This window comes from Stenella coeruleoalba, assembly GCF_951394435.1.
Source record: "Stenella coeruleoalba genome assembly, chromosome: 1".
Classification (NCBI taxonomy): domain Eukaryota; kingdom Metazoa; phylum Chordata; class Mammalia; order Artiodactyla; family Delphinidae; genus Stenella; species Stenella coeruleoalba.
In genome coordinates this window covers 57,814,469-57,839,352 of record NC_137169.1, presented here as the reverse complement: position 1 = coordinate 57,839,352, position 24,884 = coordinate 57,814,469, and the positions used below count along the sequence as shown (strand labels likewise).

Sequence of the window (24,884 nt, the reverse complement as noted above, 5' to 3'; positions counted from 1 at the left end):
TGCTGTAAACTGGTGTACGGGGCTGGCTCTTTCTCTTTCTTCTTGACTTCTATGGTTCGAGGGTAGCTGTTTATCCAAATGAATTACTTCATTGAACAAGTGAATATAAAACACCCAGTTTTTTCCCCACCTTTGGAACCAAAAGATTCCCTATCTCTCTTCTATCTTGCTTGTTAAGGCTCAGGACACTGGTTGTTGGCCACTACAGGAGGGAGCTCTGCAGCCTTCAAAACGGGGCTCTCCTGACCTGAGACGGGCTGCTATCTGGAGGGTGAGCCCCTGGCCACTGTGCCATACTGGCACTTAGTAGACACACCAGTTGTCAAAGACATAGTAGGAAAAAAAGAATGTAAAATAGCTCATTCATATTTTTAAAATCAATTACATGTTGAAATGATAACATTCCAAATATATCTGCAAGTAAAATATATTATTAAAATCGTCCGCCTGTTTCTTTTTACTTTCTAAAATGTGGCTACAAGAAAGTTCTTTTTTCTTTTTTTTTTTTGCTGTTCGCGGGCCTCTCACCGCTGTGGCCCCTCCCGTTGCAGAGCACAGGCTCAGCGGCCATGGCTCACGGGCCCAGCCACTCCGCAGCATGTGGGATCTTCCAGGAACCGGGGCACGAACCCGCGTCCCCCACATGGGCAGGCGGACTCCCAACCACTGCGCCACCAGGGAAGCCCTACAAGAAAGTTTTAAATTATGCATGTGGCTTGCATCCGTGGCCTGCTTTATATTTCTATGGGATAGCACTTCACTAATGTGATCCTTCAAGCCGAAGTCATGTCCCCAGGGGTTCTCCTGTCAAATGTTCTCCCATCCTTGTCCTGACTAACTTGTTCTTCTGGGGAGCTCCAGTATTAACTTCTCTTTTTTTTTAGGGTCAGAAAACTTTAATAACACCTGGACAGAATCAATACTAACAATTTAAGGGGCAGTTTATACGTGATATTTTCTAAAGATTTAAACTATTCCAAAAGATTTTATCCTTAAAATTGTTTAAAAAAACAAGCTAACAAACAAAAACTTCACCCTATTTAACCCTCAGCAACTCGACTGTGGACTCACTTTACCCACACCTCGAAATCCTTCCAACCAATTAAGAAACTAAAAAGCAGAAACTCACGTGGGATTCTGACTGTCAGGCCTATCTTTCGATGTGTAGACTCTCCTATGCCCTTTGTCCTTCTGATGCTCCATCTTTTAACCGCAGTGACTCGCTCATTGCCTGAGCTCCACTTTGTTCTATGGTTCACAAAGTTAGTCAGCTGCATGGAGAATGGACAATGCTGAAATCTGCAGTATTACATTCTGAAAGGTCCTCTCTGACTCCTCACTCCTTCCCCTGCCTGGCCATCATCCTCCCCAGCCGAACCTTGAACCCCTCCTTGAACCTGAGGGCCCTCACCACCTCCTTGCTATTTCTGTCCTCCTGCTGGACTGTGAGCTCAAGGGCATGGAGCCTGGACCTGGCTTGTTCACTTCCATATCCCCACATGCAGCACGGGCTCTAGGCCTAGAGGAGTTTTCATGTATGTGTTTGCTTGAATGAATAAATGAATGAGTGAGTGAATGAAGGAGTGAATTCAGCTCCATCTGCACACAGGTATTTCTCTTCCAGACCCGTGGCCCAAACCACCATTTCAGAAAGTTTGTGACTTGCTATGATCGAGACAGTGAGAGGACACTGAAGAAATTTACAGAGGAAATTGGAAAGGTTAATGTGGCTTTAACCCATCATCATATCTTTTCATACATCATCTCCATATATATTTGAGGTGACTTTCTTCTTAAAGGATAGAAGCTGTATTAACTGAAGGAAAAGTGTACTGGAATCATGGATTGAAATGCTTTGTCAAAGCAAAGGAAACGGTATGAAAGTTTCTGCAGAAGGAGATGATAGAGGGAATCTGAGGGAAAGAATTGGTGACACTCCTCCCCCCACCCCTGAAAGGGCTCTAACCCAACACTGAGGCTGTTGCTAACACAGCAACAGTTTCTACCTGTTATTGCATTTACTGTTTTAACAACATCCAGGTGTTTTTGCTTGATTCATAGATTAGGTTCTACTTTTTGTCTTCAACATAGAAAGTATTTTTTCTCTTAAAAGCAACTATGGGGACCTCCCTGGCGGTCCAGTGGTTACGACTCTGGCTTGCACTGCCAGGGGCATGGGTTCGATCCCTGGTTGGGGAACTAAGATCCTGCAAGCTACGTGGTGTGGCCAAAAATTTAAAAATAAAAAATTTTTAAAAAGCAACTATGGCAAAAAATAGTACAGGATATTTTTGAGGAAATGGAGTTTTTCGGAGAAACCAAGGTGTGGGAAAATGAGTAACTATGTGGGAACCAGAACATCAAAGGTCTCCTTTACCCTCAACATATTCGCACACCCACCTTCATAAATCACACGCATATAGATACATTCATACACATTCACACTCAAACACCCACACATATACACCCACACTTATACCCACATGTATCCCACACACACCTTCACACTTACTCACTGCGGAGGGTGATTCACATGTTGGACTTTAACACCTAATGTGATGGTGTCAGGAGGTGGGGCCTCTGCAAGTTGATTAGGCCCTGAGGGTGGAGCCCCCATGGGTGGGATTAGCACTCTCTAAGAGACCCCAGAATGCCGTCTAGTCCCTTCCACCACGTGAGGATACAACAGAAGTCTGCGACACAGAAGAGGGCCCTCACCCAACCATGCTGGCAGCTGGATCTCGGACTTCCAGCCTCCAGACTGTGAGAAATTGATCTCTGTTATTTATAAGCCCCTAGTCTATGGTATTTTATTATACTAAGACACATCCATGCATAACATACATGCCCATACACACACACACGTACTCACATATACACACCCACACACTCACATCCCTCCCACGCATACAAAACTCCCACGCATTCACACACATGTGCACTCACTCACATATACAACACACATGCACACACACCACTCCAGACACGCACATTCATACATCCTCAACTCCCTCCACACACACCGGGGCTGTACCCATTCAGCACCAAGCTGTTCTCCCCTAGTGTAAACATCCTACAAAAATGAAAGGTCATCTCACTTCTCCCTATCTGCAAGAGAAACGTGTTCTCTCTGTGTTCACAGGCTGATGGGGTTTTACTTGGGGCTTCCTCTGGTGCCAAAGCCCCAAATTCCCCTTTGCAGTGGCGGGGTGTCCCCCTTACCTGGTTTCCCAGTATTGATCAAAGTGAAAAAAGAAAAATCAGCCACCACACACGTCTTTGCTTCCTTTCCCCCGTGTGGTCTGACTGAGGCCCCACCACAAAGCTCTTGATCCGGCTACAGTGTTTCTTTCTAGCCTGAGGTTTAGATGAGTTCCTTGTGTCACAGCACAGCCCTGTATGTGAGACTCCCAAGCCTGCCTAAGGGGGGCAAGAGGAATCCCCAGGCGGATGAGTGGAGAGGGGTGGTTCCAGAGGGCAGTATTTCCGCCCAGGAAAGGCTTCCAGCACAAGCACCACATCATGGAATCCTCTCATGGGAAATCACTTCCCCTCCCTAGACCTCAGTTTCCGTGTTTGTAAAACGAGTGTTAGAACCCCATGCTGCTTAAATGCCCTTTGGCTCTAGAGGTCTGGGATTCGTGGTTCTGGGGTCCAGAGCAGGACTGCTCATCTCAGCAACTCCAGCTGGGGTTTAATTGCCTCTCCCAGGTGGGTGGAGAGGCAGTTGAAGAAGCCCAGGATTCGACAGAGAAGGACTAAATCCTGCAATGACCCTATAAAACTGAAGACTGGGTCCAACTTTCCTTTCTCAGGCTGGACCATCACTGAAGGTTTTGAAGGTGCCCTGTCACGACTACCATCTGGCACAAGGTTATAGAAGCTTCTAGTATTTACATTTTTGGTTTCTTATTCAAATCGATTCCAGTCCAAAGCATCCTTCTTGGGCCCACAATTCTGGCTCCACAAAAGGAAAGATTTTCTAACTTCTCAATAAGAGATGCCATCGAGGCCTGGGCTTCCTCCAAAGCGATTCTCCCTGTCCCAGAAGGTCCCAGATATCTGTCTGTCCTGGCTGGGCTGGGAGCAATGTTTATGAGAGAAAGCGTGGACTAGAAGAGCTTTAAAGCCTCTTTGAATTTCAAGGCTTCATTTCAGAATCTAAGCTTCGTGAGGAATAGCGACAGGATCAAGATGAGTAGCAGAGAGGAGTTTGCATACGCAAGCTTGCTAAGCATTACCTGTTGGCTAACAAATAATTATTTTGACTTTGCTCTGACGTTGGTTTCAGGGTACCCTGCTCATGCCTGTTCTAAATTCTCTCTGTGACAGTATACACAGATATAGCACCAGGCACATTGCTTACCCTGTTAGGATAAAAATCATGATGCAGTATCATTTAATTTTTCCTTGGTGGCCCCCGTGATTTTTCTGCGTTTGTGTCTTCTCATTGACTGGGCCCTATGACGGCCTTGTCAGCTCTGCAGGTACCAGGCTCATTACCCTCATTCTACCGAGAGAAACCCTAGAGTAGAGAGGAGTGAAATGGGACCAGAACAGAGTATCTTTTCAGATAACTGTAAAGTACATTTTGGGAGGAGGGATCTTTATGGGAGGAAGAATATTCGTTTTAACCAGTCGCTTACTTCTGAAAATGAAAACCAATAGCCAGGAATTGAGCTGGGTTCTTCTATACTATTTACAAATCATGGCTGCTCTAAATGCCTTGCTTTAGGAATAATCTTGCTATTAACAATGCTTTATTTTAAGATAAATTTTAAGCTGCAGTTTTAGTTTCGAAGGGAAGAACTTGATTATGACTCACCAAGCTATTTATAGTAGACTCCTCTTATGCCAGACATTTTGTGTGTGTGTGTGAGAGAGAGAAAGGGAAAGAGGGAGCAAGAGCTCATTTCTTAAAACTGAAGAAGATTGCAATTATCAAAATCTATCCAGCTAACCCCACCAGAGGACTTCATTAGTCTGACTTCTGGTTTCATGCTCATCAGCTTCATAATTCCAAAACTGTTTATTTGCCCTTAACTAGAAGAACTGTCGTAAAAGGGATGTAAGTTTTGGGAAATAAAACCTCTTCTTATGAACATGCCAATCAGTAGCTCAATTCAAATAGTTATTTTTTGGGACAAAGATGAGTCATGCTGTAGCAGAAAGAGCGCTGGATGGGTTTCAGCCCCAGCTCTGCACTTAGTAGGTGGGTGACTTTGAGAAGAACCTCCTTTCTTGGACTCTCAGTGTTTTCATGTGTTAGTGGGGATTCTAGTATGTACCTCTTAGAGTTTTTGTAAGGATTAAGTGAAACGATAATGCCAGCTTTCAGTACCCTGTAAAACTTTTACATTTTGTAATAACATTAGGCCTCATTGTTTTCTGGAAGGTTGTCCAGTTTACTACTCTTTTACTACTATTCGTAAGGGCTGCTTCCTTTTCCTATTCCTATTATTTTCTACTATTATTAGTATTCCTGAGGTAGAGCAGCTTTTTTTCCATCCTTTCCCTTTTCAATGACCATAGAAAACATATTGTTTTCCATTTGGTTTTTTTTTTAACATCGCTATTGGAGTATAATTGCTTTACAGTGGTGTGTTAGTTTCTGCTTCATAACAAAGTGAATCAGCTATACATATACATATATCCCCATATCTCCTCCCTCTTGAGTCTCCCTCCCACCCTCCCTACTCCACCCCTCTAGGTGGTCACAAAGCACCGAGCTGATCTCCCTGTGCTATGCAGCTGCTTCCCATTAGCTATCTATTTTACATTTGGTAGTGTATATATGTCCATGCCATTCTCTCATTTTGTCCCAGCTTACCCTTCCTCCTCCTTGTGTCCTGAAGTCCATTCTCTACATCTGCGTCTTTATTCCTGTCCTGCCCCTAGGTTCTTCAGAACCTTTTTTTTTAGATTCCATATATATGTGTTAGCATACGGTATTTGTTTTTCTCTTTCTGACTTACTTCACTCTGTATGACAGACTCTAGGTCCATCCACCTCACTACAAATAACTCAATTTCATTTCTTTTTATGGCTGAGTAATATTCCATTGTATATATGTACCACATCTTCTTTATCCATTCATCTGTTGATGGACACTTAGGTTGCTTCCATGTCCTGGCTATTGTAAATAGAGCTGCAATGAACACTGTGGTACATGACTCTTTTTGAATTATGGTTTTCTCAGGGTATATGCACAGTAGTGGGATTGCTGGGTCATATGGTAGTTCTATTTTTAGTTTTTTAAGGAACCTCCATACTGTTTTCCATAGTGGTTGTATTAATTTACATTCCCACCAACAGTGCAAGAGGGTTCCCTTTTCTCCACACCCTCTCCAGCGTTGATTGTTTGTAGATTTTTTGATGATGCCCATTCTGACTGGTGTGAGGTGATACCTCATTGTAGTTTTGATTTGCAAGAAACCATATTCTTAAACATCCACAGCTTTAATTTCCCCACAAATGAATAAGTGAGGTTGCATGGTCACTGTTGGGCATATTGTATGAATCAGAAGAGAAGGTGTACTGAGTGGGGTCAAAGGGTGGACATGCTCGGGGATGGGAGGGAACCTTGATCTGACTGGAAGTGGGTGAGGGAAAGATGTGATTGTGTGGAGGCAGGAAGTCAGAGTTCTCACCCTTGTTTGGGAAAAATAAATGACACAGAATCAAGCATCATGAGGATCTGGCTGAGAAAATGAGCTCCAACACAGACTCTGAAGGCTCATACCAAAGCCACTATGGAAACAGAAGGTCTTTTTCTGGCCTTGAAACTTATCATTCAAATATGTAATTCTCTTCATATGTCAATTATACCTCAACAAAAACAAAACAAAAAACCCAAATCTATAATTCTCCTGAATTTTAAGTGGACACTGCAAACTTACCTTCCAGAAAAGAGAAATCTGTTGTCTATTGTAGTCAATGTGCTGTCTCATGTACCAGACATCTAATGTTCCAGTAGGCTCTGTTTTGAAGGGGAAAAAAAACAGTTTCATATATACATATATATCTATACAATATGAAGACTTTGGAAGTCAATTGGTTATTCATTAAATAATTCAGGGGGAGTAGGATTATAGGATAATTTCAATTTTCTTTGTGTCCCAGTATCTTCCTTTTTCTGCTGTTACACAATGAACATGTATATATCTTTGACTACAGAAGTCAGAAAAAACAAGGTTACCTTGAAGACAAATTTTAAAAAATGACGAGGAAATTAGATTCTTAACTTACTCTTAAAACGTGTATTAGTAAAACAACTCAAAGAAAGTACGTCTGGTTAATTCTTTTTTATTGGAATGCAGAAAGAATTCTCAATAGAAAAATAAACATAAATCATAAGGGAAACATTTTTTTGATCCTGTAAAAATACAAAATACAAATGATGAACTTTGTGTTCATCTCCGTTCCTGAACTTATGCTGGAGTATAATTATTTGGTTTTATGATCACTAGACAATAATCTATTTGCAAGGAGGCCTATCTCATTCATCTTAATACTCCTCATACCTAGCACAATGCTTAGAATGTAACAGACTCCCAGTTACTCTTTGTTAAATGATGAATAAGCAAATGAAAAAACCAGGCAATATTATCTACTTGATGCTGAAACACAGGCTGAACTCATAGAAGAAATAATCACCAATCCATAAGACGATGGTCAAATATTACCTAATTTAATTTGAGAAAGTCAATAGAACATACTTGAAAAGAAACTGAATAATCAACTCCTGTGTCTAAGAGTGTGTGTGTGTGTGTGTGTGTGTGTGTGTGTGTGTGTGTGTGTGTATGAATGGGTCAAGTAGTTTTATTTCTCCCACTGTCAGATTTGTTTTGATTTACAGCCAGGGGTGGAATCAGCAGAAGCAATCCCTGAAAACGGCTTCAATTGCACCAATTTTACTTGTGTAACAGTGACATTCAGAGTATATTAGGGTGAGGCTATCTTGGGGTTCCTTTTGGAGCAGCAAGTTCCATTTAACCAGATGGAAATTTCCAGAAACTAAGTCCCATCTGGAGAGCAGAAGACAAACAGCCAGAGAGGGGAGAAGAGAAAGAAGGACAGGGAGGGAGCACATGTCCCAGCACATACTATGGGCAGGCCCTTTGTGGGCCCATTCAATTACATCTCCCGTCCTCCTCAGCCCCGTGATGCACTAGCTTCAGTGCAGTGGTTAAAGTGTGAGCTCCAGAGCCAGACTGTCTATGGGCAAATCCCAGCTCTGTGATCCTGAACAAATGTTTACCATGTCCTCAAGCCAGGTTCCTCATCTGTCAAATGAGGACAGTAGTTCTACACATCAGATGGGGCTGTTGTGAGAATGTAAATGAACGGAAGAGTGCTGACACATGGTAAGTACTCAGTAAATTTTGCTGCTGTGTTTTCTTCCTTTGAGAACTGAAGTACTGAGAAGTTAAGGAACTTGATCAAGGTTCCAGAACTAATCATCGGAGAAGCCAGGCTTTGAACACAGCTCTGTTTTATCACATAGCCTGTGCTCTTTGCTCTGCATCATGCGGTTGCCTGGCTCTGTGAAGGGTTATGATTTCTCTATAAAACTTACATCCTCCATCAGGTACACCTTTCTATTCTCTTCCTTTGTCACTTCCTCTTCCTGCCTCCCTCGCCTTTGTCTCTCTTTTTTTATTTCTAAACATTCACTTCTTTTCTTCCCCTTCTCTTCCCACCAGTGGTAGTATTTACCCTTGCAGCCAGGAATTAGAAGTAAGAAATGTGTACAGAAGACATTCTGAAAGTGCTCTCAATCGTTCAGGATTACAGGGAGCCAGGAGTCAAGCTCAGAACTTTTTTTCTGCTAGTCCAGATGCATAAAAGGAAAAAAGCACAGGCAACAGAAGGAAAGGGGGCCTGACATTTATTAACCACCTACCATGTGCCAGGTAATCTTTGGATACTTTATATGCATGATCTCATTTAATCCTCACACAAGGCAGAGGGTACATGTGATTATACCTGTTTTGCAGCTGAGGACAAGGAGGTTGACAAATGTTAAGTGATTTACAAAAAGCGTGGAGCTGGTGATGGCAAAGCTAAGAGCCGAGCCCAGGTCTCACTGTCTCCAAAGACCCCGCTCGTCCGTTACAGTCCACCGTGTTGAGCAAAGATCTGAACACTCCACAAACTAGATAATCCAGACATTGACTACATAATCAGGATTTGGAAACTTGGGTGTGCTCAATGTCAAAGCCAGTGGACGTGTTCCATGGTGCTAAATGTCTTCAGTCAATTACATATTGGTAAGAAATTTAAAGGGAACACTCATTGCCTCATTTCCTCTCATTGTCACTCATTGCCTCTACAACCTACCAGATTATCACAGAGCTAAGAATCAAATTCTAGAGTCATATTTTGTTCACAGGATAAATTGCAAGTGAAGCTGAAATTTTAATGGTGCCCACTTGCAGCATAAGCCTCTATGGGAGAGAAATCATTAGCTAAATCTGTATGAGTGTCAAGCGTAAAATTTCATGACCAGGAATGTCAAACCATTTCTGCTTAGAGCAACTTAAGGGCTAATATTAGAGACAATCTTTGACATTCAACTGTCATAAAATCACTTAAAGTCCTAACCTCAGTGTTATCTAACAAAAGACAGATAAAACTACTATGGGTAGACGAGAAAAGGTAAGTCAAAGGCCCATATGTCCAAGTGACAAAAAAAAGATGGGTACAAATGATTAAAAATATGAATATTGAGAAATGGAAGTCAGTTCTCCTGAGATGAATGTACCTTCAAGGTAAAGGAAAAAACCACTGGGTTAAAGAGGAGGGAATCACCAATATGAAAAAAGAGGACATCCTAAATTAAGCAGAAGATCAGTTTAACTGACCTAACTGACCTCGAGGGTTCTTTCAACTCTAAATCCCAAGATTCTAGGATTCTGTGAAACAGCACATGTGGTAAATAAATCAGGGCCAAGCCATGTGCTACTTCTGAGGTTAGCATCTGTCTCTGAAGCCAAGGCAAGTGCAAGGGCGTAAACAAGAGCAATTGAATTGCAAATGGAAAGCAATCCCTCCACAGAGATTTGAGCAGGCAGTGGAGTGGAGTAGAAAGATCTCTAAGAACAGTGAAAATGGAGAATTTAACACAAAGTAAATATGAAAAAGGAATATCTTGAGAGATTTCAGGTAGTGGGCTAAATTGAACCCATGAGAATATTTTGGTCCAAACCATGCTCCAAGCAGGACAAGATAGAGATAAGTCATTTGCCATCTTGGTTACTCCACGTCCACTCTTTGGGCTGTGATACGTTTCTCTAAAATCTAGTTTCAAATAACTCAAACAGATTTACAAACACCCATTTGCTTAAACAATTTTTTAGTGGTATACTCTTGCCTTTATACGTTACCCCCTGCTATGTCTCCATGGGAAGCCCTACACAGATGCTCCCACCCTTCCTCCTCTTTGATAACTTTCAACACTTGGTTCACTCTCTCTTTCCACTCCTTTCTGTCACTATTTTTGGTGGCTCATCATCCACCCTGGTGTTCCTTCCCAATGGCTGGTACTGTCCCTCCCTCCACCTGCTCACTTCCAATGATCTGATTCTCTCAACTTCTTCACTGAGCAAAAGGAAGCAATCAGAGAGGGATTCCCTAATCTTTCCACCCTGGAAACTTTCGAACTTCCCCATCAATTCCCTAACACAGCACCCCTACTGATTTTACTGTGGATGAAGCATGCCCACCTCCATCAAAGACCAACCCCTTGAGTTCTGGATCCTATCCTCTTGCTTCATCAAGGATCTCTCTCCCACCATTATCCTACTTCCTGTATCATTAATTTCTCCCTCTCTGCTGGGACCTTATCATCACCTTGCAAATATACTGTATTATCTCTGATCCTAAAAGCAAAAACAAATAGGGAATTTCTTAATACCACATCCTGCTCCAGCTACTGCCCAACATTTCTGCTCTCCTTCACAGAACTTCTTGAAGAGTTGTGAATTGTCACTGTCTTTATTCCCTCACCTAACATTCACTCTCAAGCAATGCCAATTGATTCTGTCCCCATCACACTACTGATGCTGCTCCTGGTCGGCAATGAATGCTATTTTGCCAAATCTAATGATCACTTCTCTATTCTCATTTCATTGGATTTATTGGCAGCATTTGACATAGCTGAATACTCCACCATCTTTTCTTTTCTTAAAGAAACATAACCTTTCAACATCCAGATCACAAGTGAAGAGCTTGTTCTTAATAGAAGCAGAAATGTTTCATCCATACGAAAGTCAATGGAGGCCTCATGTTAGAGTGCCAAGGGAAAAAAGTGAGTTGCAAAAGATTACATACACATATAATTTTGATTAAGCTCAAAAATAAGCAAAACTAATCACTGTTTAGAAATACATACATTTGTGAAAGCTACGAGAAAAAGTATGAGGATGATATAAACACACAGCCCAGAATAGTGGTTACGTATAGTGAAGCGTGACACGGTAAGAATATATTGGTAATTTTATAGCATTTAAGCTGAATGGTGGGTTTCTAAGTGTTCATTTTATTGTTACACTTTGTAATGAGAAAGTAGCTTAAACTAGGATAGTCAGAGTAGCAATGGAAAGAATGAATGCATTTTGAATGTTTTAGAAGAGTCAACTGCTGGTATGAGGGGATCGGAGAAAAGGAGAAGTTAAGGATGATTTCTGCATTTTTGACTTGAGTAGCTAGGAAGATGGTGGTGTCAATTACCACAACAGGAAAGATTGAAACAGAGGCATTTTGGAAACATTTTGCTTTGGAGAAAAAAATAAAAGTGTCTGTTTAGGCTATGTGAGGTTTAGAATGTCTGTTGACATCTAAGTGAAGATATGGAATAGGTGATTGGAACACAAACCTGAAGTTCTGGAAAGAGTCCAGGACAGAAACTATATTCTATCTTTCTCTCTCTCTCTTCACCTACCTATCTAGCTTTAGAGCCATGAGACTGAATGAGGTCAGCTGGGAAAAGAAGGGGGTCCAATATAAAGCCCTACAGATTGAGATTAAAAAGAGAAAGATGGCCAGCAAAAGAGACAAAGAAGAACGGACCAACATGGTAGAGTAAAAACCAGGAACAAGAGATTTCACAGAATTCAAGAGAATCAAGTACTTCTAGGAGGAAATAGCTCTTTTCTTCTACTGCAATAACCTTGGAGACCACATGTTCCAGATGGAGGAAGGCCACAAGATTCTCTTTGGACTTTGCAGGTTTTTCTTGGTGTCGTCTCTTCCAGGAATCTTTCCGTGACGTTCCAAGATAGACTATAAGCTCTTGAGTCTGAGGATCTGACTGGTTATCATTATGTCTGAGCACCTGGCATAGTTCCTGATATACACACATTCCTCACAGATCATCCAGAGAAGTATTTTTCCCCCAGTGGTTTCTTTAGGAGGGCTTCATGGAAAACATTTCTTCCCATTTGGGTGATCACTACCTTGTCAAATAGTTAAGCTCAGGCATTTACTTCTTCCAGGACAGATGCTGGGCTTCGAAGAGACCACAAGAAGAAGAAAAAAGGGTAGGGACACTCACTGGATCTAAAACATAACATTTTCCCTCTAATGAAAATGTTTGTAGGTAAATCCCTTTAGAATGTAAAGAACCATTCATTCTCATTTCCTGCAGCCTTAGGCAAAAAAGATGCAAGTATAATAGTTTCAAGTTTAGCTAGTTTAGGAGTCAGCAAACTATGGCCCATGGACCAAATCTGGCTGATTCCTTATTCCCTGTTTTGGTATAGCCAGTGAACTAATAATAATGGTTTTCACATTTTTAAATGGTTGAAAACAAGTCAAAAGAAGAATCATTTTTAGTGAGATGAAAATTTTATAAAATTCAATTTTTAGTGTGCAAAAATAAAATTTTGGACACAGCTTTGTCTATGTATTTGTCATACTGTCAATGGCTGCTTGCCTGTGATAACAGTAGATTTTAGTAGTTGTGACAAAGATCATATGGTCTGCAAAGCTGAAAATATTTACTATATGGACCTTTATAGCAAATGTTTGCTGACTCCTAAGCTAGACTTACCATCTTGCTTGCTAACTAAGATGGTAAAATAACCTCTAGTATTTAATTGTTCACACCTAACCTATCCTAGCAATAGTTCAAAGTCACAAATGAATGAATAATTGTCTAGCTTCTTAATGTGAACATGGGTGGCTGCAGCTGGTAGCCTTGCATTTTCTCCTCTTTGGGATCTCTCACCAATCACCTATGCTATCACCACAGTGGGGGAGGACTCCTCCTTTGCTGCTCTGGCACTAGTATGAGCATTTAACACTTCCTTTATTAATTGTTCACCGTCACATTTAGCAAGACCAAACATATAAATAAGACTGAAAAATGGTGAATGAACAGACAGAAACACGTAACTGATGATACAGCTCTAAGGAATGGCTCATTCATCTTTATTTTGGAGTCTCCTCCTGGGTGTTCAAAATGATGAGGGAGTGCCTTCCCCCCAACATCTGGGCATATTCTCAGGCATGTTTGGACACTATGCAGCCCAAATTCAGACTGTTTTCCCACTAGAAGTAAAATATGATTGCTTGTTTCCCAGTATCAGGCCCACTGATGGTTACTGATTGCTGGACTGTCCTCCCAAACATAAGAAAGTTATCTCTTTCCTTCCACCCCTTACTTAGTGGTCATTTTAAAAGTGTTTTTCATGGAGGACCATGACAAGAGTTGAATTTAATGACATGGGAAAGGGCCATATGGAGTGAATAATACCCTCATTCTCTGCTGGAGTGCTATAAATAACTGTGCCCAATCCACCAGGAGATAACATATTGCTCTGTTTTGAGTAACCAAGGCTGCAAAGAAAAAGCTCTACCATAAGATCATTCAGTTTTAGACAGTAACTAAAAAAAAAAAAAAAGAAAAAAGCTTACTAGTATTTTTTTTTTTAAATGCCAAGTTATACATCCGTACACATCTCAGGGGTCAAAAGGAAATAGTGTTAAAAAAAAATTCACACCTTTTAGGTTTACATCAGTTGATGTTTCATACAGAAACTGATGACAGGAACAGCGGTTAGAGGTGAAAACCATGAAGTTTAGAGTAAGAGAAAAGAGATCCTACAACAACCCACAGAAAGATCAAACACAAAAAAGGGAGATTCAGACACTGAAAGGAAACCAGCAGAGCTTGGTAGCGTGGTGTATCTCAGAGAATGCATTTCTCTCTTTATGAATGTTTGCAATTACTCTGAATAAGCCAGCTTCCTTGGTTCAATTCATAATCATCTACGAGTTCATAACCGTAACAAGTTGCTACACTCATTGTTATGATGGTGGTTTATTTTATAGGATATGAGAAAGTTACCATCCTGCCTTGGGTTTTTAATGCAACAGATAAACACTTGAAAAAAAAGAAAGAAAGAAAAACCTTTTCATACATCTCTAAATGGGTCATTATCAAGTGTGAGTAAAAATGATAAGAATTTACAAGCCCAGAGTTTCCCTAGTTTATACTTTAGCTTAATGTGATATAACTTAAAAATTTTCAGCCTATTTACTACCTTGGACTTGGACATAAAATATGGCCCATTTCCAAGAATTTTATCTGTACTATGTATAAATAAAGTCTAAAAATCCATGAGGTATTTTTAAAATGCATTACTTTGACATTGTAATAAAAGGATAACAAGAGTAAGCTCCGGAGTATAAAAATGACACACATTTAAACAGAGAAAAAGTGGCTCAACATTAATTTAAGAGATTTTTATCATAAAATGAGAGGAATAAATTATAATTGCTGAATGAATTCATTTAAAAATATTTTTTTAAATAGCGAAATGCAATTATTGTCAGAAGAAAGGAAGAGTATACAATTATTCTACAATTTATATATTATTTATTTTATTAATAGTTTACATCCTTGAAAGTCACTGGAGTATCACTGGTAAGTGTCATCAGTTACCAAAAATCACTAGTAGCTCACAGAAAATGAATGTAGCTTAATCATTAGGCTAGTTTACATGCACACATATCTATAAGTTTCACAAATAAGGACTTAGCTTTTCTGACATTAATGCTTCAAAATCTCCAGATAATAAAGCAACAGATTATATGTCAATTATTTTTCCTCTGAAACAAATTTTCATAAATTATGAAGCTGTATACTGTATCACTGAGTGCTTTTGAAAACTAATATTCAGATGGCTATTTCTTGTATCTCCAAAGATTTAGTATTGTCATAAAGTTCATATAAGCATTTTTGCTTTTTCGATTATACTTCAATAAAATTGTCTTCCCAATAATTACCAAAAAGAAAAGTCCATCAGACTTAAAAGTATATTTGATCTCCTCTTTATAGCTATGGGCAGTCTAGTGGTACTCATGTGAGCAGTGAGTATCAAAGGTTTGAAGAAGTACAGTGCTGTAACATTTGGAGGAGAGAAGATTGCCAGATGTTAAACTTTATTTTAAAATGTTGTCTCCAGAGTTTACCTTTTTTCAAGCTTTTAGTATGGCTTATAAAGCCATATTAATTTTCATAGAATCCAAAGGGTAAAATGTATCAAGGTTTAATGATAAAGGAATGAAATTACTGGTTGCAGCTTTGTGGAATAAGAGAAAGTAACTGAGAAAGTAAGTGAAATAGAAATAAGAGATATAATCAAACATTACTGAGGCATAAACTTGTAACCAGCATGATAACATGTGGCAAACAGGAGTAGGACTTACCTAATGGTAAAAAATTTTTAGCAATATAAACATATCTCCCTGGACAGCTTCAATACTTAAGTCAATGTCAAAATGAGCTTGTTAATTAATGCACTCATACTTTTTGATTCAGTAACAGTTCTTTAGAGATTCTATTCCAAGGAAATCATTACATCTTCCTCTCTCTCTCCTGTCTTTCCTCCACTCTATCCACCTCCCTCCCCTCCGTTTTTTTTTAGACACATACCTTCTTCTGGTGTTTGTGTTCTCAATGATTCACTCCAATCACTCCAACTACCTTTATAAAGATGTAACTTAGAGGAAATCTGAAATTCATATTCTGTAAAGGGTTTCAGGTCCAGCAAATCATGTCTTCCTTTGGCATTTGTGGCATTAACCTTGAATCCAACAAGATTTTAAAAAGTGCCTGTTAATACTAAATTAATTTAAATAAGGGTAGGAAAACTAGACCAGATAACGCTTTTTACTTTTCAAATCTGTCATTCAATAAGAAGAAATATCAATGACTGGGTTACTGAATACACGTGATGTTAATCTGAAACAATAGCTTCTCATTAATAAAACAAAAAACTCCTGGGTCTAAGAATCCATCTATATGGATTCCAAGGGGGGATCCCGAAACCAGCTGAAAAACAAGATAGAAAACTACCAGTTTTCAAAAGGGCCTTGAAGAAGCTTGTTTCTACACTAGAGATTATTCTTTATTTGGTTACAACTAGGATGTGATGAATGTTTTAACACAGACATAAAACTGGTCCCAAACAGAAAAATTTAATTATATAAGAAAATTATATAGGAAAAATTATAGGTGAAAAATTTAATTATTATACCTCTCTACATGTGGAGCTGATCCTTTGTTATTATTATAAGCCATTATATTTTACAAAATACTGGAAGGAATTATAATCTTATATTTTTTATTGTAAAAAATTTAATGTTTAGGGAAATTCCTGGTGGTCCAGTGGTTAGGACTCCATGCTTTCACTGTCAAGGGCTGGGGCTCAATCCCTGGTAGGGGAACTAAGATCCCACAAGCCACGTGGCATGGCAAAAAAAAAAAAATTAATGTTTACTATTACATCAAAATGTGAAGCTTTTTCTTTGGAATATTCAATTCAGATAAGCCCCTCTTTGAACATTCCCTAATATTTCTCTTTCCAAAATGTTAAAAAAAATTACTAAAAAGTAATAATGGAAGTAATGATGGGGTGGGGGTAAAATAACAAGGAAAAATGACTCACTAGAAATAAATTGTAGAAAATTAATGTGGATTTACAGAAGCCTGTGGCTTAAAAAATTTCGGAATCAGTGATCAAATTTTAAGATATTTCTTAATAAACAGAAGTGTAAGTGACTGGTATGTCTCAAATGTGTATGTGTACTTGTGGGTTAAATATTCTTAAACTCCATATTTTGCTGGTATGAAAAGAGAGATCTGGGCATTGCTACTAAGAACCCCTCCCTGGTTTCCCCTTCACTCTAGAGACCATTACCATATTCCAGGACCTGCTGTTAATGGGCCGATATCTGAGTCGATTAAGCAGCACCAGTCCCTCATCTCTCCACTGAAGGGTACACCTGCTCACGGAAGCGTTTACAAAGTTGATTCTGATGTCCCACGGAGGAAGAGGCCTCACTGGTAACCAGGACAAAAAAAAGTGTGATTCAGGCTCCATAATTGGAAATTGTCTTATGTATTGACATGGGCGTATAAAGAGTTGAACAAATCTCATTTCTAAGATGCATGGCTACTAAACTTGGTGAAATAGACAAGAGAGTAGTCCCTGGCTTTTAGAAAGAAGAAAAAGTTGGATTCATTTCTAAATCATTAAAGTAATTCCCTTTAATCTACCCTCATTTTTACTAAACTACGATGAACATCAGTAATAATTTCGATTCCATTTAATTCAATGATTGAAAGAAAACCAATGTGCCAAAACCCAGGAGTTCCAGTGGCTGAGAAGGTAGAGGTGTGGTTAGTGGTGATCACCTCAGAAGGAGAAGAAATATTGGTAGGAAAAGCCATAGGAAAGAGAGCAACAGAGGAATAGAAGAGAAGAATAAGAGGGAAAGAAGGTGGCTAGAGATGATCAATGTAAAGAGATGGAAGGTGGAATGGGCAGAACTTTGATAGGAAAATATAGAGTAGATACCGACGTTCAGACTCACAGTTAGCAGTATGTGTGCAAAGAGGTGCTTTGGGAAGAGAGAAGAGAGACACATAGTGTGAGGCCAGAACTTCAGGCAGGCCTGAAGCCCAGTCCTACATGGGATGTTGAGACCTTGGGAATGCCTGGGATTGGCCTCTGATTCAACTGGGCCAATTACATTTGCTCAGAAATGCGCTGGGACTGGCTCACTCTAGCTCCCAAGCTGATGAGAGGGGTGGAGGTAGGTATTCTCTGAGGAAGATGGATTGGTACAGTGATACACTTTCTTTATAGGTGGCACCTGGCTGCTCTGGCCCTGCAGGCCAACATGCAGCCTATCTCAGAACAATGGAGTAGCCATGGGGGTGAAAAGACACCTGAATAACCTCACATGACCCTTGCCTCAGTCAGATGGTATCACTGGCAGCCAGTACCTTCAAGGGATTTGAGGCCAGGGGGCTCTTATTTCTCCAACAGAGAGAATAGTGTTCAATATCCCATTTTGAACATCTCTCTATAGCTCTAGAGACATACATCCTTTTGCTTGCATCAAAGAAACATCTATCCTTTGCCTATGCCTACTGGCCACTTTCCATGAACCACTGTCCCTTTTGAAACAATCACACATAGAACATTCAAGTGATTTAAAAAATAATATTCACGTGCTAAAGATCGACACTTACAAAAAGTGAAATAATACATACCTATGTCCAACAATGTGAATGAGGATGGGAATGAAGAAGCACTCCCAAGACTGTTGATAGCAGTAACCTTGGCTGTGTAACTAGATTCAGGTGATTCAGGGGTTAGGTTAATTCCAAGGTCCAAATGATCACAATAGTGATCATTACATTGCTTCTGCAAGGTTAAATTTTTTGGTCCCTTTAACCTGTAAATGAAAGACGATTGTGTTTAGCAAGATACTTTATGTGCTGTTGCCTTCTTAGCACAAAGGAACAAAATGTTCATATATTTAAAATTCCTCACATTTTTAAGGTCAGTTTTACTACTAGGGGATACACAATGGGAATATTTGTATTCTGTGGTCATAAATAGGACCATACTTCACCCCTCTCTTTTTTTTTGGTAGGACTGAGACTTTTTGACATTCGTATGGGTGAGTAAGCATCTCTACACTGTCTGAATTCCCAAAACCCCGGCTGACATCTTAGCTCCTTAGGACAGATCCAATCATCCAAAGGATCCATGGCCACCTTGGCATTTACTGCACAGAAATGCCAGATGCTGGTACAGACCAGAACCCTGAGCCCCACTGCCTTTTCCTTATCTCCTACTCACTTAGGCATAGTGCTACCAGCGGGATCTTTGGAGAGGATTACAGAATCAACTCCAAGGAAAAGAATCTCCCAGACTCTCTCTTTTTGTGAACTCTCAGGTCAGGCAAAGGTGCTTTAAAAAGAAACTCCTCCAAGGCAAATGGAATGCTACCACATAAAAGAGTCTATTTATAGACTCTAAGAGTCTATACCATGACCCTAAGAGCCCACAACTGCAGAAAAGGAAAGGGATATAATGCAGCCAGTTTAATCCTATAGAGCAGGGAAGAACGACTACAACAGGGGCCTTGGAGGCCCTGAAGAGAACTCTGAGTTAGTCACACTTTAGATGAATAAACCAGTTTTACTTGATGAACACTAGAATTTTTTTTAAAGTATCTAATTATCTAGAGGTGTTTATTGCTTCTTCTCTCTGGTAAAACTAGAACTGTTCGGTACTTCTAAATGTCATCTAAGAGAAGACCTACCAAAAAAGCTGTGAAAATACAGTCTCACTCACTGTAAAGTATAGGCAGTATACAGGTGGGTGTCTTGTCCTCTATCCCAGGTGCATCTCACGGTCCCACGTTCTCCCTTCTGTATACAAGATAAGTTTTGAGGCTGTTCTGGAACAACTTTAAAAATAAATAACAAAACCACCTATTTTAAACAGCACACAGGTGATACTTCTATTACATTGTTATTATGTGCCAACAAGATAACAATACTTCCCCTATGTCTCCTATACCCAGAGGAGCTGGGAGCTATTTCAGATCCCATGAAGTTCAAATTTGCCTCCTAGGCATGCATTTCTTCTAATAACCATGGCAATAATAGTGAATATGGATCAAACAATTATTATATGCCAAGTCCTATGCTCAGTGTTTTATGTGTGGTTTTTCTCAATTGGAAATCATAGCAGCTACATCAAGTACCTAAGACTTAGAGATGAAGTATCTTGCCCAAGATTACAAAACGATGAAGTGGCAGAATCAGGTCTCCAGCCCAGGAGTGGCTGACTTGAATCCAAGTCTTTCACCACCATATTTTACTGTTCTCCCTGACAGGTGAACGTTCAGTGCTAGCTCCATTACCCCAGTTGATGATGAGTTTACTTTTTTAGAATGAAGCCCATTCAAATATTAGAAACGTTTAAAACTGAGGGGCTTTCTTTCTCCATTGATCTGAGATTTGTTGCCAAGGCACTTTTACGCACTGGCCCTTAGTCATGCCTTCCTGGGCTGTACCACCTGAATCTAATTTCTGCAGCATCACTTGGAGCACTTAATGAACACGTATAAATTAATTCTTTATGTACACAGACATTGAGAACCTTCCATGGGCTAGGCAGTGTTAGCTGTGGAAATGCAAAGGTGAACAAGGCAGGCATGGTCCCTTCTATCATAAGGTGTGTATTTTTAAATGAAGCCATTTTATAGTCAAAGACAGAACTCAAAGCTACGAGTTTCTCAGATTCAATGGAGATAAGAGAGAATACTCTGTTACTGGGTCATCTCATTCTACCCTAATACTGAGACCCAGATGTAGACAGAGGCTTCCTTTGGGTGAGATAAAACAAGGGTACCACCGAAGCCCTAGACACTGTCTGCTCAGAAAAAAAGAAAGCTGTAATTGATGGAATAAAAGCTTTTTTTGTCCTTAGCACACACCATAGATCTGGGGACAGTAAGTACCCACTGTGTGATCTTGCCCAGATGAGCTTCTCAGAGCTTCAGTTTCTTCATCTATAAAGTGAGTAGAACAATATGTAGCTCATAGAGGTTTGTTTAATGGAATAATAAACTCTTTCTTTTCCTAGGATAATAGACTCATATGTGTATATATAGATATACATATATACATGTATACATTTATATATCTGTATATACAACCGCTTACGACTAATACTATGTTAACTTTTCATTTTATGTACAACTTCTTGTTTATCTTGGAGGTAGTCATTTTCTTGTTTTTCCATTTGTTTAGTTTCCTTATTATTAATATAATTCTAAACTTTCAAGTCAATTATCTGAATCACTGTTCAACATACTCAGAAGCACTGAGAATTCTATTTGTTTCATCTGCTTGGAGACCAGTTTCCGGGAGCCTTGTGAACTTTCCAGTGAGATGGGTTTGCCTCTGTACCTGTACACAGCTATCTTTCTGGAACTGCCAGACCTCAGTGTCCTGGAAATTCCTTCTCTTTTTTTTTTCCCCTGTGTTGGATCTCCTGTTTCTTAGATCCAATGCTTTCTTCTTTCTTGATTTAATTACTTGTGCTGGTGGAGTATATCCTCCAGTGGTTCCCTGGGAAAGGTTGCAGGAGAGGAAATATTTTGAACATGGCTAAAAATGTCATTATTCTACCCTCACACTTGACTGATACTTTGGCTGAGTATAGACTGTGCTTAATGGGGTCTCTTTTCTTTCATTCTTATGGATTCTCAAAGAGATCATAACTTCTGGGAACTTTTAGTTTTTATTTTGGGAAACATTTTTGAATTATTTCTCTGATAATTCTTATCTGTTTTTTTCTTTCTAAAAATCCCTAGTTTCATAGGTTGGACCTTCTTCTCTAATTTTGTATTTTATCTCCTATATTTTAAAACTCTTGATCCTTTTGCTCTAATATGAGGGAAAAAAACCCCTCAGTTTACATTTCTTCCCTCCTATTGAGTTTTTCATTTCCACTTATTTTTTCTGGGGGGGGATGTTTTTTATTCTCTGAATATTTCCTTTTTATAGCATCCTATTTTTGTTCTACATGCAATATTTGCTTTTAGTTCCTAAGTGTATCAAGGATAGATTTTGTTTCTTAACATTTCTTCTCCCTGAATACATCTGTTTCTTCCACTTTGCTTCTATGCTTTGTTCCACATGTTTGTTTCAGTTTCTGTTCTCCGTGTTAGGCATTTTCCTCAGATCCTTGTTGTTTTTTTTTTTTTTTTTTTTTTTTTATTTTTGGCCACCCTGTGTGGCTTGTGGGATCTTAGTTCCCCAACCAGGGATTGAACCCAGGCCCTTGGCAGTGAAAGCGCTGAGTCCTAACCACTGGGCCACCAGGGAATTCCTGGATCCTTGTATTTTTATTCATATATAGGAGGGGGAACACTACATTATAGATTGGAGCTCTGTGGGTATGTCAGTTGAGGGACATTTGTTGACTCTGGGTTTCACTCCAGGATGATCTGACTAGGGTTTCTTAGGAACCTCTATTGCAAATAATTTTAGATATTTCCTCTTAGCCTGGTCTGATTTCCAGAAAAGGATTTTCTAATCTGCCAGGAGGAGGGTACAGGTCTGAAGGGAGCTATATGCCAATGTCCTTTTCATCCTTCTGTTTTTCAGTGCGTACCATCAATCTCAACTGAATGGGCTGAAACTAGCTCAGTGGCCCTCTGATACCAGGCCTCCAGGGCTATGCCAGTGTAGAAAAGCAGCAAGTAACTGGATACATGAAATTGGGAAGGGAATCTGAGAATCTGTTTTTTAAATAGATTTTTCAATTAAAATCTCCCATTTTTATCCCCACTGCTACCCTCACTCCCAGCAGTATATGGTATCACCAATTTCTGTCTGTCTGGGGTGGGAGCTTCTGCATTAAATCAGGTTGCATCTTGAAGTTTCTCACTGCCAGCTGTAGGCTAAGCCAATTATCACTGGCCCACCTGTTTTCCAGCTTCCAAAACTTTGTTGCTGTGTCTCCCCTCCCATTCCTTTTGTCCTTTACGGTTTGTGCCTCTACAAAACTTTTTTTTTTTTTTTTTTTTACTGCATCTTGGCTTTATTTCACAAGGAATGAAAGTAAATGCATGTGTTCAAACCAGCATCATTACCCTAACGCTTCATACAGTCTTTTGATGACCAAATGAGATAAAGTACCTGGCACTTTTGCTTAATGAAAAAGTTACTCACCCTCACCTTTACTCCTAAAAGTTTGCAGAGCATCTCATTTTAAAGACCACAGCTCTTACCCACAAATCAAGTCAACTTTCTCGGTGTGAGTTCCCTGGACCATGAAATCAAGGTGTCTACTTCAGCCCAGGACTTGGTTTGGGCAGAGACTGTCTGCCCCAGGAGAAACCAGATGTGATTCTCTTCAATACAAATATATAATAGCCGATGCTAAGGAAAGGTCAGAAATCAAAGTCTCTGAAAATTAAAATGGTTTACCATGTAATGAATTGTTATGCGTATTATGCTTATTATTTTTAAAAGCCCTACTTACTAGGTGAAATAAAAGGTCTTAGAAAAACAGCTTTCAGAAATATCAACAGCTAAACATATATTGAAAACAACTAAGCAAGGATCCATTGTCTTTCATTTATTTCCTTGATTGTCCAAATAGTTTGTGGCCCAATCCTCTGAGGTTAGGTAGAGCACTGGTTGTTTAGTTACCGCACAATTTGGATGAGCTCCAGGCAGCAGAGCAGCACAAGCCCAGGAAGGGGCCAGAAAGAGAAGGCTTAAAGGCCATTTACCCATTCCCAGTTCTGAAGAACCAGTCAACTTTATGACAGGCCCACTCAGAGTATGCAATGGCACTATGGGCTACTGCTTATCACAAAAAAGAAAATGGGCTGCTCACTCCCTCACTAGATAGGTTTAAGCTTACTACACTGGGTTAAACCAACATTCATTGTGTCTTTTCTTGGAATGACTAGCCATACTCAGAAAAAGGTGTTGCTTCCAGTCAGTTCTTCACCTCAAAGGTGCTAAACTTGTTCAAAGAGCAGCCATTTGATAGTGTGGTTACCACCTGAGTATGCTGCACAAGCAACATTCCAGCAGTGTCACCCAACTGAGCTGCACTGGGCAGATACCCCTCACTATCTCCCTAGATCTCCTGATGTTGCAAACTGTCACAGATGTATCCACAACCTCTGGATGGAAAAGTAAACAAATGAGGGCTTCCCTGGTGGCACAGTGGTTGCAAGTCCGCCTGCCGATGCAGGGGACGCGGGTTCGTGCCCCGGTCCGGGAAGATCCCACATGCCGCGGAGCGGCTGGGCCCATGAACCATGGCCGCTGAGCCTGCGCGTCTGGAGCCTGTGCTCCGCGATGGGAGAGGCCACAACAGTGAGAGGCCCGCGTACCGCAAAAAAAAAAAAAAAAAAAAGTAAACAAATGAAAAGGGGTTACATCACTCTCATGCACCTAAGCAAAGATAGGAAATGGAATGGAATGGCTTAAGGACATCTGCAAAGATACTGACTTTCAAGGCCATTGTTAGCCCCCTAAATAAGAAGAAAACACCTGCAGCACTGTGGACACCTGGAACTGACATCACAGGGCTGAGAATGTCTGATACCAATATGGTATGATGGTCTGTAAGATTGTGAATTACCTGGATGAAATATTCAGGTGTTCTGAGGACAAGGGAGGTGAGGACTAATGGTGTTTTTAAGAAAAAATTTTCATTTTGTCTGTAACCAATGCTTATACTTCCTTTCAAGAGAAACAGGCTCAGCACTTAGCATGCTGCACACATGAAGAAAAGAGTAAAACCGATGGACCTGCAACCCTAGCGCTCATCACTTAAGTGCCTCCTATGTGACCGGTACTAGGTTAAGCACTTTGCATACAAGGTGTCATCTAATCACTACAACCATCTTATGAGGTAGGTGTTAGTATCTTCATCACACAGATGGAGAAACTGAAACTCAGAGAATTGAAATTGTCTAAGAGTCCACTGCTAGTGGCAGTGTTGAGATTCAAAGCCCAGGTACCTTTTACTACA

At 40.0% G+C, this 24,884-nt stretch overlaps 1 protein-coding gene across 1 annotated transcript in view; it reads right to left on the bottom strand.

Annotated features, from left to right (window-relative positions):
• The window catches only part of IL12RB2 (interleukin 12 receptor subunit beta 2), a 78,836-nt gene that overhangs the window by 38,560 nt on the left and 15,392 nt on the right, over positions 1–24,884 (bottom strand). The window contains exons 4-8 of the mRNA XM_079924835.1: positions 19,665–19,779; positions 18,572–18,756; positions 17,211–17,353; positions 15,944–16,094; positions 6,900–6,979 (exon numbers count right to left, since the gene is read on the bottom strand). Of these exons, the coding sequence (XP_079780961.1) occupies positions 6,900–6,979; positions 15,944–16,094; positions 17,211–17,353; positions 18,572–18,756; positions 19,665–19,779 (674 nt within the window). The remainder of the gene's footprint in view (positions 1–6,899; positions 6,980–15,943; positions 16,095–17,210; positions 17,354–18,571; positions 18,757–19,664; positions 19,780–24,884) is intronic.